The sequence below is a fragment of the Mya arenaria genome, chromosome 15 (assembly GCF_026914265.1).
Source record: "Mya arenaria isolate MELC-2E11 chromosome 15, ASM2691426v1".
NCBI classification, from domain to species: domain Eukaryota; kingdom Metazoa; phylum Mollusca; class Bivalvia; order Myida; family Myidae; genus Mya; species Mya arenaria.
Window position 1 is genome coordinate 49,080,893 of NC_069136.1, and position 20,307 is coordinate 49,101,199.

At 42.7% G+C, this 20,307-nt stretch overlaps 1 protein-coding gene across 1 annotated transcript in view; it reads left to right on the plus strand.

Annotated features, from left to right (window-relative positions):
- The window catches only part of LOC128218925 (uncharacterized), a 29,538-nt gene extending 11,885 nt beyond the window's left edge, over window positions 1-17,653 (plus strand). Inside the window, exons 10-21 of the mRNA XM_052926701.1 lie at window positions 822-1,098; window positions 1,480-1,761; window positions 1,957-2,063; window positions 2,731-2,807; window positions 3,703-4,242; window positions 4,501-4,691; window positions 4,938-5,067; window positions 5,396-5,539; window positions 6,501-6,805; window positions 7,338-7,463; window positions 7,621-7,753; window positions 17,415-17,653. Of these exons, the coding sequence (XP_052782661.1) occupies window positions 822-1,098; window positions 1,480-1,761; window positions 1,957-2,063; window positions 2,731-2,807; window positions 3,703-4,242; window positions 4,501-4,691; window positions 4,938-5,067; window positions 5,396-5,539; window positions 6,501-6,805; window positions 7,338-7,463; window positions 7,621-7,753; window positions 17,415-17,481 (2,379 nt within the window). The 3' untranslated portion in view covers window positions 17,482-17,653. The remainder of the gene's footprint in view (window positions 1-821; window positions 1,099-1,479; window positions 1,762-1,956; window positions 2,064-2,730; window positions 2,808-3,702; window positions 4,243-4,500; window positions 4,692-4,937; window positions 5,068-5,395; window positions 5,540-6,500; window positions 6,806-7,337; window positions 7,464-7,620; window positions 7,754-17,414) is intronic.
- The last annotated feature ends 2,654 nt before the right edge of the window (window positions 17,654-20,307 follow it).

Consider the following 20,307-nt stretch of genomic DNA (forward strand, 5'->3'; position numbering starts at 1 on the left):
AGTGATATTTGTGACAAAAATTGTCAATTTCGAAAACCATTCCGTTGCTTCTCAGACGACGATAATTGATATTATTTTTGTTAGTTATCATTTTTGCTTTGTTTTTTTTGGGACTACCAAAAGTCTTGAGGGTGGAAACTTGTACACTCTTGCGAAGGCCTTTTCTTTTTGCTGAAATAAAGTTCAGGGGCCAATTAATGTATGAGATTAAATTGTATGTTCAGATAATTTATTTAAAATCTTAGCAATTGCCAAATGTTAAATAAAGATTTAATCTTGTTAATTAAAGAATTGTAGTTTTATAGTCAAGTTATACTGTTTATTTAAAATTTGACTCATTATGTTAAGTATAAACAATCTAAAATATCACATATTTGTTCCCTGCTAAGATAGCTCCCATGTCTTTTTTGTAAACATTGTGGGTTTCATAATAATCTCATTTCCTGGAATGATCACAGATTTACTGTATACTGTTGAACCAAGATATTCTTGCATACCGGATGTGTGTTTCCAGTGCTGTTTTCCCCCATGTAAGATGAGTCACGCGCAACAACGCCTCACTTCTTATTTCTTTTATTGTATGGTTTATGAAAAGTATATTATTCCACTGAAATAAAGCGCAATCAAATATATAAATATGCAAGACTTGTACCGGAAACACACGATAGATACTTATATTCTCTATGGATAATAGAAATTTGGAAAAATGTTAAACAAAACTTAAGGGGAAATTTAGCTAGACCATAGTCTATGTGTCAGACATGTCCATACACTGTATTCAGCTTCTTTGTTATTTAAAACAAGATATAAATTCTTCTTAGGACAGAAACAGCCCTGAGGGTGCCAGTGGAACGTACGAGAACTCGCTATTACACGGGTCGTATGATGAGGCCGAGCAGGCTGCGTCCTTCCAGGAAGCTCTTGGTGCATGGAGAAAGGGAAAGACAGGGGAAAATGAGGACCAGCTGGGTACAGATAGATCACAGCGACCCAGGACTGACAGGTCACAGCGACCGGGGACTGACAGGTCACAGCAACCGGGAACTGACAGATCACAGCGACGGGGAGGAGTGCCCTACTCTCCAGTACAGACACCCAGTAGGTTGAAAGATTGGTACAAATTATAACTTGACTTGTGCCAATGAGTTAATGACCTGACAGAAAGTCTTATAGACTTGCTTGAAATGGATAAGAGTGCCCTACACTTGCATTGAAATATTGGCTTATTGTAGATTGGTTTAATTTTGCGAGGGTTTAATTTTAGCCACTATTTTTGATTCTATCATTCTATGATTTCAACATTGCTAAATTATATATTGTTATCATCATGGTTTTGTGATCATTCAATCGAAGGAGCTGTCTAGATTAAAGCAATCTATCTGTTCTAAGTTAACCATCATTTACTAGCTCAGCATAGAATATGACCTAGTATTCACTATTCCTAAATCTGTTTGACACAGATTTTAATCCACCTTTCAGCTGTGAATGTAGACACTTCCACTGCCACACAAGATGAGCAACAGAATATTGAAATCAAGTTCAACAGCTCAATAAGTTACGCAGATCGTCTCCTGCTTAAGAAACACAGACGGACGGATGTTGACGCATTATTTACCCCGCGAGAGACCCCAAGGAAGGAACCAAAATCAGCAAGGGAGAATAATTCTCAGAGGGTGCCAAGGGGACTGAGCGGAAGGGGTCCTCGAAGGGAAAAGTCAAACATGTCCATGAAAATCGAAGATTATGATGATGCAGAATTGGGTAATAAAAAATCCCCATAATTTAAACATTGGAATGAGTAATGATGCTTAGCTTTGAGTTATCAATAAAAAACAATCATAAAACTTCAAAATATTGTACCAGCAATTGCAGGGTTTTTTGAAAGTAAAAACAATAGTTAATCTAAGTTAATTTTAATCATAAATCGATAAATGACATTGATATTTTTTTCAACAGATGAAGGGCGAGTAGATTTTCAAGCCCTGTACCAAGCGATACATCCCGAATTCCAGGGTCAGAACCTTGGGCCAGACTCATTGTCTATTGTTGAAGTGGAGGCTAATGTAAGACTTTTATTTTCATTCAATTATTTAAGAATTTTATTTAAAAAAATGTTCAATGTGATATTGTGAAAGAAATACCCTATTGTATAATTATAAATTTATCTGCATTTTTAGTTTTTCTGTGTTTTGAAACAGGCCGAGGAACTTTCATGGGTTTCTTTTAGTTATTTTTGACTTGTATAACTTTTAATTATAAAAAGTATACTAACATGAGACTCTATTTGTAATTTCTGTATGACAAAACGCACAAAATTGTTTACATACCGGGTTAATACAATAATTGAGTTTTGTGCCTTTTTCACCAGGGGAAAAAAAACAACAGAAAGAATACTAGTATAGACTGAAAGCAATTTCCAGCAATGCTTATCGTTTTGTTTATATGCCTATATGAGAGACTATTAAGTTAGGGTGTCAAAAATCATTGGTGCAACTAGTTTTGTTTTCGGTATAAATTGTTTAATTTTCTCCTAATGAAGACTTTTAAAGGGGGATAATTTTGAAGATGGTCATGAAAGGCTATGTTTTGGTCCATACAATCAAGTTTTAAGTAGTAATTTGGCTGATTGAAATATGACATCTGTTACCCTTAGATATTTTGAGAAATTATGGGGCCTGTACCATATTGCACGGTTTCAAACTCAATGAGTATTTACTAAATGTACTTCAGGATATGAGTGCTGAGCAGTCTGGCGCCTACAAGATCCAGGAAGTAGGAGGATTAGAAGCATGGTCATCAGATATTCAGTAAGTCCACTTTGCAGTTACACTAGACTATAATTATTGTTGTTGAAAGGTTATACAAATATTTCATGTGAGTTGTTGCCTTGTAAAGAAAAATTTATATAAAATGGATCTAAAGTAATTGATTGACTTTTCAGTTTGGTGAGAATGAGAATTTTAAATAATGCAAAATTCCGTTTCTTTAAAATATTCTAAATTTACAATAGTTTAATCATATTTTTTGGTATATAATGTTCGCATGTCAAATGAATCATTTCGACAAACAATATTATTATACAATTGGGTTGGGCCACAAGTAATAACAACATTAGAAAATGGCCCTCCCTACCGTGTATCAGACTATCGTTAAAGGGACTGTTCACCAGATTGGCACCAGAAAACATTTTTTTTCTGTAAGGAATATCAGGACAATCATTTAATAAAATGTTTTACTTTTTGATATCATAATTGTAAAAAAAATTACCAACATGTCAAAAAAAAAGGTGGGTCGGAGACTGGGATCGAACCTGTGGCGCCAAAATTGCAGTCCAGTGTTGTATCCACTGTGCTACGAAGACTTACCCTAAACAAGTGGAAAATTTAAGCTATATACCTAACTTGGTAGTATCACGTGATAACATCAACTAGCCAATCTGTTTGTAATTTTTTTTAAGGGAAAAATACGTAATAACTAAAAATATGTTAATTGTTATGTGGTACTTCAGTTAGTAAGTTTCAGTGCATTTTACACATCGATACCAAGTTTATGTCAGTTTTCTACAATTTTCTTTTTTTTTCGCTATTTTATTATACGGAGTACAGCCCCTTTAAGATCGAAAAGTTATGACAAGATTAATTTGCATGTGCATAAATAAAAAACCATTTCATGATAATAATCAATATTTTACCATATTTTAAGGACAAGACAGGCATCTAAACCACAGATTGAGGCAAAGCCACCTGCCTCAGGAAGACCAACTCGTAAAAAGTCCGGCCGGAAAAGTGCAAGGTCAAGTCTTGATGCCCAATCAAAAGATGCAAAGCATAGTGACAATGCTTGGCTCAGAGATGCTGAATCAGGCAGTATTGGTCCCACTGAGAAACATTCAGAAATATTGGGCACCAGGCTTAAAGATATTGAGAATGAAGTCCGGAAAGAATCTGTAAAGAGTAGAAATAGCAAGAATCAAGATAGTCATATGAATTCTCAAGAAAAAGCTCAACTTACAAGAAACAAGTCTGTCCTGTCAAACAAATCAGAAGCTGTACCTTTTCCCTCCAAAGAAACTGTCAAGGCCCGTCCACCATCGGCTAAATCCCGCCCACAGACTGGTTCAAAGGCGAAAAATAAAAAAGGTCAAGGATCACAGTCAAGGGCAACCAGCAGGCAGGGGTCGCGACCTACTTCAAGGGCTAACAGCAGAATTGGGTCTAGTAGGGCAGCTTCTAGGATAGATAAGTAAGATCATGTTGGTCATTTGTGCCCTATTGTTATATATATTCAAAACAATGGCCGTAAAAATCATTTCAATAAAATGGTAAAAGAAATATTAATTTAGGAAATTAACTTAAAATACATGTTTATGTTTTTTTTTAAATTTAATCCTGTATGTAAGGGATGTTATAAAGTTTTTTGTCATTATCACCATAAAATTAAGTTGTTCTAAATTCTCGAAGTATAATTATACAATTTTACTAGAACTACTTATTCTTTTAGTCCGGGCCTACTAACCAAGGCCCCAAGTGAAGCCCTTAAGGACATAGCGAGAATGACCCCAACTGGGGAACGTTACCAGGGGATTGACAGTTTTTTCATGGTGGGAGTGGAACCGGCCCCACAGGAGGAGAGAACTCTTACACCTTCTAAACATAAACAAAAGGATGAGAAGATTAAAGTCAGCTACCAGTGTGAGTGTTAAAAATTGTCATGAGCTAAAGATATATTATGTCAGACTGGTGCCTGATTGGTTACTGATTGGTTTTCTGCTTGTTTAATACATGTCAATAAACAAACGTCATGGCCTTGGTGTCATCATAAGCTATAATTTATAATTGTCACTTGCGTGTCATCATTAGCTTTGAGATTTGACCAATCACTAGTGGATTTATGTTAAAGCAACATTAAAATACAAAAGAATCCTTTTATATTTTCAGTGTACAGCATGGCCCCTAAATCTTGGAAGCCAGATATGAGTCTACAGGATGCAGTAGACACAGAAGTCATTGAAAACAATGACGCTGAGGATGATCGTGCTAGCTCTGTGATGGCTTATCATGCATACAGGTAAGAATACGTCCAAAATTTGACATGGAAGTGTGGATTACCTACATTTAATTAAGGAGTTATTCCATGTACTTCATCTATGTTACTAGACTACAAATAGTTCTGATTTGAAATTTGGAAAAATCAGAATGTTATATCCTCATTACATTGAGGGAAGGGGAATCTATTTATTAACAGACATAATTTGAATTGCTCCAAAAAGTAATTAGGTCTATGTTTTGGTGTGTTGATTGTGCAAAAGGGAAAAAAACTTTTCTTAGGTCTGTGGTTACTGATTTTAATGACTATATGCCTAAGAATTGTAGCATCCAGTAAAATATTTCTACAGTGAGCAAATGATGTCTGACATCACCGAGCGGCTTATCAGTAGATTTGACGAGCTTCCCTTGGATGAAGATTCTCTCTCTGATCAGAGTAGCGGAGGAGCTCAACGAAGTCTCGGAGAGGAATATAGAACCTACACATCCAGAAGGTAATGCAATGGAAAAATGATAATTATGTAAGCAGACATTCTTGCATAGTATTCACACTTTACAAAAAGATGTTACCCACATATGCACAGAGGTACTATCAATTGCAGAAGTGAAGAAAATTATCAGGGCTGTTCCAGTAAAACATATAACCCCCGGGGTATGGGGGGAAGGCAATTATTTTTAAATACATATAGTATATAGGTGGGTGTCTTTTTTCGCTAATTTGAACCCCACAAGAGTAAATTTGCTTTTGTAGGGGGGTGGCATAATTTAAAAGTGCCTTCCCCCCGGGGGTTATATGTTTAAATGGAAAAGCCCTCACCATAAATTGTGTATTTGGTGAAAAATATTTGTGCAAAGCGATATTGTTTCTATAGCTATTGTGTTTCATCAAAATTGCCATCATTACACCCCTAGTAGTCCAAAAAGTATCTCTGGATCCTTATTCACTGACATTTTAAGCCTGAGTTTGAGACTCAAGTCTCCAAGCTGCCAATCTCAATTTTATCGTAAAATTGTTATTTCGAGAGCAATATAGTTAAAAATTTCTACACATATGAAATGCATTATATTTTTTTATAAATTCACTTATTTGTACCGTATTGATTATATGTTGTGGCAAATGCTTTTGCTGGTTGAACCCCAAGAGTTCATTAAATCACAAGCCATTGCATTACATGGGTTTCATTCTAATATTTTATTAGCGCCTTTTTTGGCATAGCCTCTTGGCTTCATGGTTGTCAGCATTGACATGCCAGCACTCTAAACTTAGCCATATCTCAAACACTGTTCGAGATAGTCAAATGAAACTTGGTACACAGGTTTCCGAAAACATTTCGCACATGTACAGCAAGGCCAATAACTCTGCCTTTAATAATGTTTTGAGTTATTCCTTTTATTGAGCTCTGGAGTTGGCTATGCTGGACGCTTGTTTTAAGTGTCATTTTTTCTTTCGCTCAGTCACAGCCATAGTTCCAGTGTTCAGAACTCACCCTGCATGTCAGCAAGGGCGACCCCAGTCCATATGATGCGCTCCCAAACCAGGGACCCGCCAGCCCAAACACCAAGGGGCCAAAAGGACACAGCAGTCCAAGACCCGAAAAAGTCCCCCACTGTCCCATCCAGTGCCTGTACACCAAGGAATACTAGTCAAGGCAGAGCACGGACACCTGGTGTAACGAGATCGAGGGCAGAAGTCAACACTCCTAGACGTTCAAAGACGTTCCATGATGAAGATGATTATAGGCCAGCTTCTAGAGCCATTGGTATTATATATTTCTATTAATATGTTCAGGAAAGTGACATGTGGCATTGGTTTTACATTTTGAGAGAAAACAAAACAAAAACATTCCTTAATGTTGAATTTCATCATATTGTATCTTATCTTATTGAAAATAGAACATAAATGTATAAAAAATAGAACATAAAAATATGAAAATAGAACATAAAAATAGAACATAAATATATGAAAATAGAACATAAAAATAGAACATAAATATATGAAAATAGAACATAAAAAATAGAACATAAATATATGCAAATAGAACATAAATATTTCTTAAAAAGTAAATGGTTATTGTATCTTATACTTAAGTGAAAAGCATATGTTCAAAACAAACCTTGACAAATATATACATGCTAGAAATACACTGCCCTGTTGCGCAGCGGCTAAAACTTATCAAGGTCACAAGCAAACATCTTGGCGTCTAATCTGGTCTTAAATGTTTGTGTTTGCAAAAAAACCTGATATATTTATATTTATTAAGATGAAGACCCAAAATCCAATTTGTATTACAGTGATGGAGGGGACAGACTTGAGCATATTTGACACAGTTGGGCAGTCTGCAGTACAGGACCAGGAGGATGAGGAAACCCTGGACCAACTGGAGTGGGAACTAGCCTCACAGTCAGGCAGGTTGACAGGTGGGTGGGATATGGGGTAATATAAACTGTTCATAAGGACTTAAGGTCGCTGATTTTGTATAATCATGTTGGATTTGAGAGTTCTTTTGTTGTTTTGTCAAGCCAAGACAAAGAAAAAAACCTAATCAGTCAATACAGATATTTATTGGTATGACAGTTGAGGGGAAGATATCCCGGATGGAGATGCCGGACGATTTCTCTGATGACTCAGTCAATAGCAGCCTGGAGAGTTTCAGGTCCCGCAGCCGCCTGGGACAAGATCAGGGATACGACATCAACGCAAAACTCAGGTTGGTAAATTTAAGTTATACTAATTTGTTATATTACTATTGTGAAGACAGCTGATATGAGACACTCTCAAGGCAGAGTCCTGTGTATAAGATTTAAAGCCTGAATCCTGGGCATTAGACTTTCAAGCCTGAGTCCTGGGTTTAGACTTTCAAGCCTGAGTCCTGGGTATGAGACACTCACAAGCCTGACTCCTTGGTATGAGACACTCACAAGCCTGACTCCTTTGTATGAGACACTCTCAAGCCTGTGTCCTTGGTATGAGACACTCTCAATCCTGAGTCCTTTGTATGAAACACTCTGAAGCCTGTGTCCTGGGTATGAGACACTCACAAGCCTGTGTCCTGGGTATGAGACACTTACAAGCCTGTGACCTTGGTATGAGACACTCACAAGCCTGAGTCCTGGGTATGAGACACTTACAAGCCTGTGGCCTTGGAATGAGACACTATCAAGCCTGAGTCCTGGGTATGAGACACTTACAAGCCTGTGGCCTTGGAATGAGACACTATCAAGCCTGTGTCCTTGGTATGAGACACTCACACGCCTGTGTCCTTGGTATGAGACAATCTCAATCCTGTGTCCTTGGTATGAGACACTCACAATCCTGTGTCCTTGGTATGAGACACTCTCAATCCTGTGTCCTTGGTATGAGACACTCACAAGCCTGTGTCCTGGGTATGAGACACTCACAATCCTGTGTCCTTGGTATGAGACACTCTCAATCCTGTGTCCTTGGTATGAGACAATCTCAATCCTGTGTCCTTGGTATGAGACACTCACAATCCTGTGTCCTTGGTATGAGACCCTCACAAGCCTGTGTCCTTGGTATGAGACACTCTCAATCCTGTGTCCTGGGTATGAGACACTTACAAGCCTGTGACCTTGGTATGAGACACTATCAAGCCTGTGTCCTGGGTATGAGACACTCTCATGTCTGAGTCCTGGGTATGAAACACTCTCAAGCCTGAGTCCTGGGTATGAGACACTCACAAGCCTGTGTCCTGGGTATGAGACACTCACAAGCCTGTGTCCTGGGTATGAGACACTTACAAGCCTGTGACCTTGGTATGAGACACTATCAAGCCTGTGACCTTGGTATGAGACACTCTCAAGCCTGAGTCCTGGGTATGAGACACTTACAAGCCTGTGGCCTTGGAATGAGACACTATCAAGCCTGTGTCCTTGGTATGAGACACTCACACGCCTGTGTCCTTGGTATGAGACAATCTCAATCCTGTGTCCTTGGTATGAGACACTCACAATCCTGTGTCCTTGGTATGAGACACTCTCAATCCTGTGTCCTTGGTATGAGACACTCACAAGCCTGTGTCCTGGGTATGAGACACTCACAATCCTGTGTCCTTGGTATGAGACACTCACAATCCTGTGTCCTTGGTATGAGACACTCACAAGCCTGTGTCCTTGGTATGAGACACTCACAAGCCTGTGTCCTTGGTATGAGACACTCTCAAGCCTGTGTCCTGGGTATGAGACACTCTCAAGCCTGTGTCCTTGGTATGAGACACTCTCAAGCCTGTGACCTTGGTATGAGACACTCTCAAGCCCGAGTCCTGGGTATGAGACACTCTCAAGCCTGTGTCTTTGGTATGAGACACTCTCAAGCCTGTGTCCTTGGTATGAGACACTCACAAGCCTGTGTCCTTGGTATGAGACACTCACAAGCCCGTGTCCTGGGTATGAGACACTCTCAAGCCTGTGTCTTTGGTATGAGACACTCTCAAGCCTGTGTCCTTGGTATGAGACACTCTCAAGCCCGAGTCCTTGGTATGAGACACTCTCAAGCCTGTGTCTTTGGTATGAGACACTCACAAGCCTGTCCTTGGTATGAGACACTCTCAATCCTGTGTCCTGGGTATGAGACACTCACAAGCCTGTGTCCTTGGTATGAGACACTCACAAGCCTGTGTCCTTGGTATGAAACACTCTCAAGCCCGAGTCCTGGGTATGAGACACTCTCAAGCCTGAGTCCTTGGTATGAGACACTCACAAGCCTGTGTCCTTGGTATGAAACACTCTCAAGCCCGAGTCCTGGGTATGAGACACTCTCAAGCATGAGTCCTGGGTATGAGACACTCTCAAGCCTGAGTCCTGGGTATGAGACACTCTCAAGCCCGAGTCCTGGGTATGAGACACTCTCAAGCCTGAGTCCTTGGTATGGGACACTCTCAAGCCTGTGTCCTTGGTATGAGACACTCTCAAGCCTGAGTCCTTGGTATGAGACACTCTCAAGCCTGAGTCCTTGGTATGGGACACTCTCAAGCCTGAGTCCTTGGTATGGGACACTCTCAAGCCTGTGTCCTTGGTATGAGACACTCTCAAGCCTGAGTCCTTGGTATGAGACACTCTCAAGCCTGAGTCCTTGGTATGAGACACTCTCAAGCCTGTGTCCTTGGTATGAGACACTCTCAAGCCTGAGTCCTTGGTATGGGACACTCTCAAGCCTGTGTCCTTGGTATGAGACACTCTCAAGCCCGAGTCCTGGGTATGAGACACTCTCAAGCATGAGTCCTGGGTATGAGACACTCTCAAGCATGAGTCCTTGGTATGAGACACTCACAAGCCTGTGTCCTTGGTATGAGACACTCACAAGCCTGTGTCCTTGGTATGAAACACTCTCAAGCCTGAGTCCTTGGTATGAGACACTCTCAAGCCTGAGTCCTGGGTATGAGACACTCACAAGCCTGTGTCCTTGGTATGAAACACTCTCAAGCCCGAGTCCTGGGTATGAGACACTCTCAAGCCTGAGTCCTGGGTATGAGACACTCACAAGCCTGTGACCTGGGTATGAGACACTCTCAAGCCTGAGTCCTTGGTATGAGACACTTTCAAGCCTGAGTCCTGGGTATGAGACACTCACAAGCCTGAGTCCTTGGTATGAGACACTCACAAGCCTGTGTCCTTGGTATGAGACACTGACAAGCCTGAGTCCTGGGTATGAGACACTCTCAAGCCTGTGTCCTGGGTATGAGACACTCTCAAGCCCGAGTCCTGGGTATGAGACACTCTCATGTCTGAGTCCTGGGTATGAGACACTCACAAGCCTGAGTCCTTGGTATGAGACACTCACAAGCCTGTGTCCTTGGTATGAGACACTGACAAGCCTGAGTCCTGGGTATGAGACACTCTCAAGCCTGTGTCCTGGGTATGAGACACTCTCAAGCCCGAGTCCTGTGGATGAGACACTCTCAAGCCCGAGTCCTGGGTATGAGACACTCTCAAGCCTGAGTCCTGGGTATGATACACTCACAAGCCTGTGTCCTTGGTATGAGACACTCACAAGCCTGTGTCCTTGGTATGAAACACTCTCAAGCCCGAGTCCTGGGTATGAGACACTCTCAAGCCTGAGTCCTTGTAATGAGACACTCACAAGCCTGTGTCCTTGGTATGAAACACTCTCAAGCCCGAGTCCTGGGTATGAGACACTCTCAAGCCTGTGTCCTTGGTATGAAACACTCTCAAGCCCGAGTCCTGGGTATGAGACACTCTCAAGCCTGAGTCCTGGGTATGAGACACTCACAAGCCTGTGTCCTGGGTATGAGACACTCTCAAGCCTGTGACCTTGGTATGAGACACTCACAAGCCTGTGTCCTGGGTATGAGACACTCACAAGCCTGTGTCCTTGGTATGAGACACTATCAAGCCTGTGACCTTGGTATGAGACACTCTCAAGCCTGAGTCCTGGGTATGAGACACTCTCAAGCCTGTGTCCTTGGTATGAAACACTCTCATGTCTAAGTCCTGGGTATGAGACACTCACAAGCCCGAGTCCTGGGTATGAAACACTCTCAAGCCTGAGTCCTGGGTATGAGACACTCTCAAGCCCGAGTCCTTGGTATGAGACACTCACAATCCTGTGTCCTTGGTATGAAACACTCTCAAGCCCAAGTCCTGGGTATGAGACACTCTCAAGCCTGTGTCCTTGGTATGAGACACTCACAAGCCTGTGTCCTGGGTATGAGACACTCTCAAGCCTGAGTCCTGGGTATGAGACACTCACAAGCCTGTGTCCTTGGTATGAGACACTCACAAGCCTGTGTCCTGGGTATGAGACACTCTCAAGCCCGAGTCCTGGGTATGAGACACTCTCAAGCCTGTGTCCTGGGTATGAGACACCCACAAGCCTGTGTCCTGGGTATGAGACACTCTCAAGCCCGAGTCCTGGGTATGAGACACTCTCATGTCTGAGTCCTTGGTATGAGACACTCTCATGTCTGAGTCCTTGGTATGAGACACTCTCATGTCTGAGTCCTTGGTATGAGACACTAACAAGCCTTTGTCCTGGGTATGAGACACTCTCAAGCCTGTGTCTTTGGTATGAGACACTCTCATGTCTGAGTCCTTGGTATGAGACACTCTCAATCCTGTGTCCTTGGTATGAGACACTCTCATGTCTGAGTCCTTGGTATGAGACACTCTCAAGCCCGAGTCCTGGGTATGAGACACTCACAAGCCCGTGTCCTTGGTATGAGACCCTCACAAGCCTGTGTCCTTGGTATGAGACACTCTCAATCCTGTGTCCTTGGTATGAGACACTCTCAAGCCTGAGTCCTGGTTATGAGACACTCTGAAGCCTGTGTCCTGGGTATGAGACACTTACAAGCCTGTGACCTTGGTATGAGACACTATCAAGCCTGTGACCTTGGTATGAGACACTCTCAAGCCTGAGTCCTGGGTATGAGACACTTACAAGCCTGTGGCCTTGGAATGAGACACTATCAAGCCTGTGTCCTTGGTATGAGACACTCACACGCCTGTGTCCTTGGTATGAGACAATCTCAATCCTGTGTCCTTGGTATGAGACACTCACAATCCTGTGTCCTTGGTATGAGACACTCTCAATCCTGTGTCCTTGGTATGAGACACTCACAAGCCTGTGTCCTGGGTATGAGACACTCACAATCCTGTGTCCTTGGTATGAGACACTCTCAATCCTGTGTCCTTGGTATGAGACAATCTCAATCCTGTGTCCTTGGTATGAGACACTCACAATCCTGTGTCCTTGGTATGAGACACTCACAAGCCTGTGTCCTTGGTATGAGACACTCTCAATCCTGTGTCCTGGGTATGAGACACTTACAAGCCTGTGACCTTGGTATGAGACACTATCAAGCCTGTGTCCTGGGTATGAGACACTCTCATGTCTGAGTCCTGGGTATGAAACACTCTCAAGCCTGAGTCCTGGGTATGAGACACTCACAAGCCTGTGTCCTGGGTATGAGACACTCTCAATCCTGTGTCCTGGGTATGAGACACTTACAAGCCTGTGACCTTGGTATGAGACACTATCAAGCCTGTGACCTTGGTATGAGACACTCTCAAGCCTGAGTCCTGGGTATGAGACACTTACAAGCCTGTGGCCTTGGAATGAGACACTATCAAGCCTGTGTCCTTGGTATGAGACACTCACACGCCTGTGTCCTTGGTATGAGACAATCTCAATCCTGTGTCCTTGGTATGAGACACTCACAATCCTGTGTCCTTGGTATGAGACACTCTCAATCCTGTGTCCTTGGTATGAGACACTCACAAGCCTGTGTCCTGGGTATGAGACACTCACAATCCTGTGTCCTTGGTATGAGACACTCTCAATCCTGTGTCCTTGGTATGAGACAATCTCAATCCTGTGTCCTTGGTATGAGACACTCACAATCCTGTGTCCTTGGTATGAGACACTCACAAGCCTGTGTCCTTGGTATGAGACACTCACAAGCCTGTGTCCTTGGTATGAGACACTCTCAAGCCTGTGTCCTGGGTATGAGACACTCTCAAGCCTGTGTCCTTGGTATGAGACACTCTCAAGCCTGTGTCCTTGGTATGAGACACTCTCAAGCCCGAGTCCTGGGTATGAGACACTCTCAAGCCTGTGTCTTTGGTATGAGACACTCTCAAGCCTGTGTCCTTGGTATGAGACACTCACAAGCCTGTGTCCTTGGTATGAGACACTCACAAGCCCGTGTCCTGGGTATGAGACACTCTCAAGCCTGTGTCTTTGGTATGAGACACTCTCAAGCCTGTGTCCTTGGTATGAGACACTCTCAAGCCCGAGTCCTTTGTATGAGACACTCTCAAGCCTGTGTCTTTGGTATGAGACACTCACAAGCCTGTCCTTGGTATGAGACACTCTCAATCCTGTGTCCTGGGTATGAGACACTCACAAGCCTGTGTCCTTGGTATGAGACACTCACAAGCCTGTGTCCTTGGTATGAAACACTCTCAAGCCCGAGTCCTGGGTATGAGACACTCTCAAGCCTGAGTCCTTGGTATGAGACACTCACAAGCCTGTGTCCTTGGTATGAAACACTCTCAAGCCCGAGTCCTGGGTATGAGACACTCTCAAGCATGAGTCCTGGGTATGAGACACTCTCAAGCATGAGTCCTGGGTATGAGACACTCTCAAGCATGAGTCCTGGGTATGAGACACTCTCAAGCATGAGTCCTGGGTATGAGACACTCTCAAGCATGAGTCCTGGGTATGAGACACTCACAAGCCTGTGTCCTTGGTATGAGACACTCACAAGCCTGTGTCCTTGGTATGAAACACTCTCAAGCCTGAGTCCTGGGTATGAGACACTCTCAAGCCTGAGTCCTGGGTATGAGACACTCACAAGCCTGTGTCCTTGGTATGAAACACTCTCAAGCCCGAGTCCTGGGTATGAGACACTCTCAAGCCTGAGTCCTGGGTATGAGACACTCACAAGCCTGTGACCTGGGTATGAGACACTCTCAAGCCTGAGTCCTTGGTATGAGACACTCAAGCCTGAGTCCTGGGTATGAGACACTCACAAGCCTGAGTCCTTGGTATGAGACACTCACAAGCCTGTGTCCTTGGTATGAGACACTGACAAGCCTGAGTCCTGGGTATGAGACACTCTCAAGCCTGTGTCCTGGGTATGAGACACTCTCAAGCCCGAGTCCTGGGTATGAGACACTCTCATGTCTGAGTCCTGGGTATGAGACACTCACAAGCCCGAGTCCTGGGTATGAGACACTCTCAAGCCTGAGTCCTGGGTATGAGACACTCACAAGCCTGTGTCCTTGGTATGAGACACTCACAAGCCTGTGTCCTTGGTATGAAACACTCTCAAGCCCGAGTCCTGGGTATGAGACACTCTCAAGCCTGAGTCCTTGGTATGAGACACTCACAAGCCTGTGTCCTTGGTATGAAACACTCTCAAGCCCGAGTCCTGGGTATGAGACACTCTCAAGCCTGTGTCCTTGGTATGAAACACTCTCAAGCCCGAGTCCTGGGTATGAGACACTCTCAAGCCTGAGTCCTGGGTATGAGACACTCACAAGCCTGTGTCCTTGGTATGAGACACTCTCAAGCCTGAGTCCTGGGTATGAGACACTCTCAAGCCTGTGTCCTTGGTATGAAACACTCTCATGTCTGAGTCCTGGGTATGAGACACTCACAAGCCCGAGTCCTGGGTATGAAACACTCTCAAGCCCGAGTCCTGGGTATGAGACACTCTCAAGCCTGTGTCCTTGGTATGAAACACTCTCATGTCTGAGTCCTGAGTATGAGACACTCACAAGCCCGAGTCCTTGGTATGAAACACTCTCAAGCCTGAGTCCTGGGTATGAGACACTCTCAAGCCCGAGTCCTTGGTATGAGACACTCACAATCCTGTGTCCTTGGTATGAAACACTCTCAAGCCCGAGTCCTGGGTATGAGACACTCTCAAGCCTGTGTCCTGGGTATGAGACACTCACAAGCCTGTGTCCTGGGTATGAGACACTCTCAAGCATGAGTCCTGGGTATGAGACACTCTCAAGCCTGAGTCCTGGATATGAGACACTCTCAAGCCTGAGTCCTGGGTATGAGACACTCTCAAGCATGAGTCCTGGGTATGAGACACTCTCAAGCCCGAGTCCTGGGTATGAGACACTCTCAAGCCTGTGTCCTTGGTATGAGACACTCACAAGCCTGTGTCCTGGGTATGAGACACTCTCAAGCCCGAGTCCTGGGTATGAGACACTCACAAGCCTGTGTCCTTGGTATGAGACACTCACAAGCCTGTGTCCTGGGTATGAGACACTCTCAATCCTGAGTCCTGGGTATGAGACACTCACAAGCCTGTGTCCTTGGTATGAGACACTCTCAAGCCTGTGTCCTGGGTATGAGACACTCTCAAGCCCGAGTCCTGGGTATGAGACACTCACAAGCCTGTGTCCTTGGTATGAGACACTCTCAAGCCTGTGTCCTGGGTATGAGACACTCACAAGCCTGTGTCCTGGGTATGAGACACTCTCATGTCTGAGTCCTTGGTATGAGACACTCTCAATCCTGTGTCCTTGGTATGAGACACTCTCAAGCCTGTGTCCTGGGTATGAGACACTCTCAAGCCCGAGTCCTGGGTATGAGACACTCTCATGTCTGAGTCCTTGGTATGATGTCTGAGTCCTTGGTATGAGACACTCTCATGTCTGAGTCCTTGGTATGAGACACTAACAAGCCTTTGTCCTGGGTATGAGACACTCTCAAGCCTGTGTCTTTGGTATGAGACACTCTCATGTCTGAGTCCTTGGTATGAGACACTCTCAATCCTGTGTCCTTGGTATGAGACACTCTCATGTCTGAGTCCTTGGTATGAGACACTCTCAAGCCCGAGTCCTGGGTATGAGACACTCACAAGCCCGTGTCCTTGGTATGAGACACTCACAAGCCTGTGTCCTTGGTATGAGACACTCTCAATCCTGTGTCCTTGGTATGAGACACTCTCAAGCCTGAGTCCTGGTTATGAGACACTCTGAAGCCTGTGTCCATGGTATGAGACACTGACAAGCCTGTGTCCTTGGTATGAGACACTCTCAAGCCTGTGTCCTTGGTATGTGACACTCACAAGCCTGTGTCCTGGGTATGAGACACTCTCAAGCCTGTGTCCTTGGTATGAGACACTCTCAAGCCTGAGTCCTTGGTATGGGACACTCTCAAGCCTGTGTCCTTGGTATGAGACACTCTCAAGCCTGTGTCCTGGGTATGGGACACTCTCAAGCCTGAGTCCTTGGTATGAGACACTCTCAAGCCTGTGTCCTGGGTATGAGACACTCTCAAGCCTGTGTCCTTCGTATGAGACACTTACAAGCCTGAGTCCTGTTCAAGAGACACTTACAAAAGAGACACTTTCAAGCCTGAGACCTGGTTAAGAGACACTTTCAAGCCTGAGACCTGGTTAAGAGACACTTACAAGCCTTAGTCCTGGTTAAGAGAAACTTACAAACTTTAGTCCTGGTTAAGAGACACTTACAAGCCTGAGACCTGGTTAAGAGACACCTCAAGCCCGAGACCTGGTTAAGAGACACCTACAAGCTTTAGTCCTGCTTAAGAGATACTCACAAGCCTGAGTTGTGGGTTTTCACTAGTATCAGTGCTAATTATGAGATACAATGGCAAAGTTCTACCAGCTGTCAAGCTGTTTTGTATTGGTTTAGATGTTGACACCAGTTCAACATCTTTTTTGTATTAATTGACTGTCACTTGTTACCCAATTCTTGTTTTGCTCTGTATAAAGCTGTCTTTACTTAACCGTTTGTACATCAGAATATGCATCTGCTTATTAATGGTGTTTAAGATTTAATATTCAGCCTTTTGATTCGGGGTATATCCTGTTTAAGTGCTGACTCCCATATGCATTTCAGGAGAGATGAAATGGAAGATGATGAGGAGTTGACTGATGATGCTACAGATGTCAGAAATCTTTTGTGATTGTCACTCTTTGTAAACCTCATATCATGATATGCATTTACAAGTTTAATATTGTGTTGTGGTGTGCAGAGACTGATTTTGTTCCTGTCGTTGTTTTAACAATGCATGTAGTTGGTATAAAACTAGGATATATATTTTGTAAATTATTGAAAATAAATTTATAAAAAAAATATGTTGTGGTTATGTAATACTCCGATCAGCTATTGTTATCATCCTGTGGCAGCTATGAATCTCATCAGATTTTCATGAAACTTAGTCAAAGTGATATTCTCGGTAAAGGTCATTTTCAAATATGGCTTTTTTGAGCAAAACTCTTTGGCAAGAGGTCAGATCTTAGTGATTTTTTTTAAAAAAAACGAATAATTATTGAATTGTCATGAAACATTTAGGAACGGTAAAAATGATTGTTTTGATAAAATGTATAGAAAGTTTTAATATCTTTTTTGTAGGTAGCTTATTTTATTCATTTAAAAAAATAAAAATTGTATCGGATCATTATTATTCTTACTGGGTTTTTTACCCAGTAAGAATAATGATGATCCGATACAATTTTTTCTCTTCATTAAGGCTAAGTAAATTTTACAGATGAGTTTAGCATATCAAAATACTATGAGTTTTGAATTCCATCAACTCGTCAAATACAATCTTTTGACCTATTGTCTAAGTGCTATCTAGGTCAAGTTGTACATGTCAGTCAAATGTCATAATAACCGCGTTGACCACCCTGTGGCCATATCGTCAACCCAGTTAAAATTAGTCAACATGTTCTATACACTCTTGCGCACAGTGGTCAGAAATTGGCTCATTTTGAGCATTATTTGATAAGCATATAGAGAGCTGAATTTTCTACCTGCTGTACCCTGTGCGTAGGAGTGTATATAAAGTTCTAATGCCTCAAGAGGCATGCCGGGCCAAAGTTCCAATGCCGCAAGGGTCATGCCAGGTCGAAGTTCTGATGCCTCAAGGGTCATACTGGGTTAAAGTTCCAATACCTCAGTGGTCATGCAGGGCCAAAGTTTCAATGCCTCAAGGGCCATGTCGGGCCAAAGTTCCACTGCCTCATGGGTCATGCCGGGCCAAAGTTCCAATGCCTCAAGGGTCATGTCGGGTCAAAGTTCCACTGCCTCAAGGGTCATGCAGGGCCAAAGTTCCAATGCCTCAAGGGTCATGCAGGGTCAGAGTTCCAATACCTCAAGGGTCATATCGGGTCAAAGTTCCAATGCCTCAAGGGTCATGTCGGGCCAAAGTTCAACTGCCTCATGGGTCATGCCGGGCCAAAGTTCCAATGCTGCAAGGGTCATGTCGGGTCAAAGTTCCAATGCCTCAAGAGGCATACCGGGCCAAAGTTCCAATGCCCCAAGGGTCATGTCGGGTCTAAGTTCCAATGCATCAAGGTTCATGTCGGGTCAAAGTTCAATGCCTCAAGGGTCATGCCGGGTCAAACAGAATTAAGGTCACTGGTTTAAATATAAATCCGTCTTGGATTTTTTTTAATTTGTCTGGATTTTAGTAAGAGTGATCGACCTGATAGAGTCTAAGTCGACGATATGTGAAGCATTTCTGATAATAATAGACTGTCAGCAGGTCATACTCGAAAAGGTCGTCCGAACACCATAGAGACCGCAATTTCTACCCAGTCCGCACAAATATTTGTTACAAATGTATGCCTATTCAATAAAGGTAAAATTTGGCTATTTCCCCGGGTAAGGTAACACTGATTTATTGAACAAGTGTGCGTATAGATAGCTGCGTTGATATACACGTATATTCTTATTGCTTGGGCGAATATGCCTGCGTAGGGCATATTTGTCATTGCCGTATTTTTTGACGCGTTTACATGGCAATTGAGAAAAATGAATGTTTTAATAAAAATGTATTCAACATATACTTAAAGTATTACTACTTTACATGATGTTTATATTTTGTTATACGTCAATTAAAAAACATTGAATATCTTTATTAAAATGCTAATTGTTTGGGTCGAAAAGTACATTGAAATCAATAATGAAGGTACATCTTACATAGTATTACACATCATGTAATAGCAATGTTTTTCGCTTGGCGATATTGAGTACGTTATGCGAAATTAACATAAAATTCGCGTTTGCTTAAAAAAAATTAAACACTTTAAAATACGCCCGACTTCACTTGTTTGATTTAATGATGTGAAAATTTAAACATTAAACATGAAAATAATATCAAGTATGTGTTTAAAATTCATAATTTCAAAATATCTGCTGGAAGGAGAGTGATACATGTTAATTTAAATCAGTTTCAATATGAGTTTCAAAGAAACATCAAATAGCCAAACCTGAAAACTAAATTGCTAAATCCTATATGAACATATTATTTAAACATTTCGGTGCTTTTGAGAAACAGTTTGCATAAAAACAAGATAACTAAACGAAGTTTAATCAAAGAAAGTTCTGCATTAATAACAATTTATCCATAGAAGATATTGGTCAACTATTTTCTGTTAAACCCTGTGAAAATTCCCGGCGGAAAATATGATGTTGCGTTGAGTTATTTCCCCGATTCGCCCGAGGGTAAATATCGTCATATAAACGCCCAACCTCCCCCTTAAATAGGAGTGGGAGGCATAAAGAGTTGTTCTTGTTTGTACGATTGTACGTACGCCTCGAAATATTGTCGAAATCAGCATCCTGTGGAACCCCGTTGGCTCAAACACCCAGGGACCGGCGTAAATACCTCGAGCCTCGTGAAATTCGAATCAAGCGGCAATTTTTACCTTCTGTTAAAGGAAATTGATCCTTTTCATGTAATTCGAGCCATCGAGGAATTCGAGCTAAGCGATTTCTACCCAAC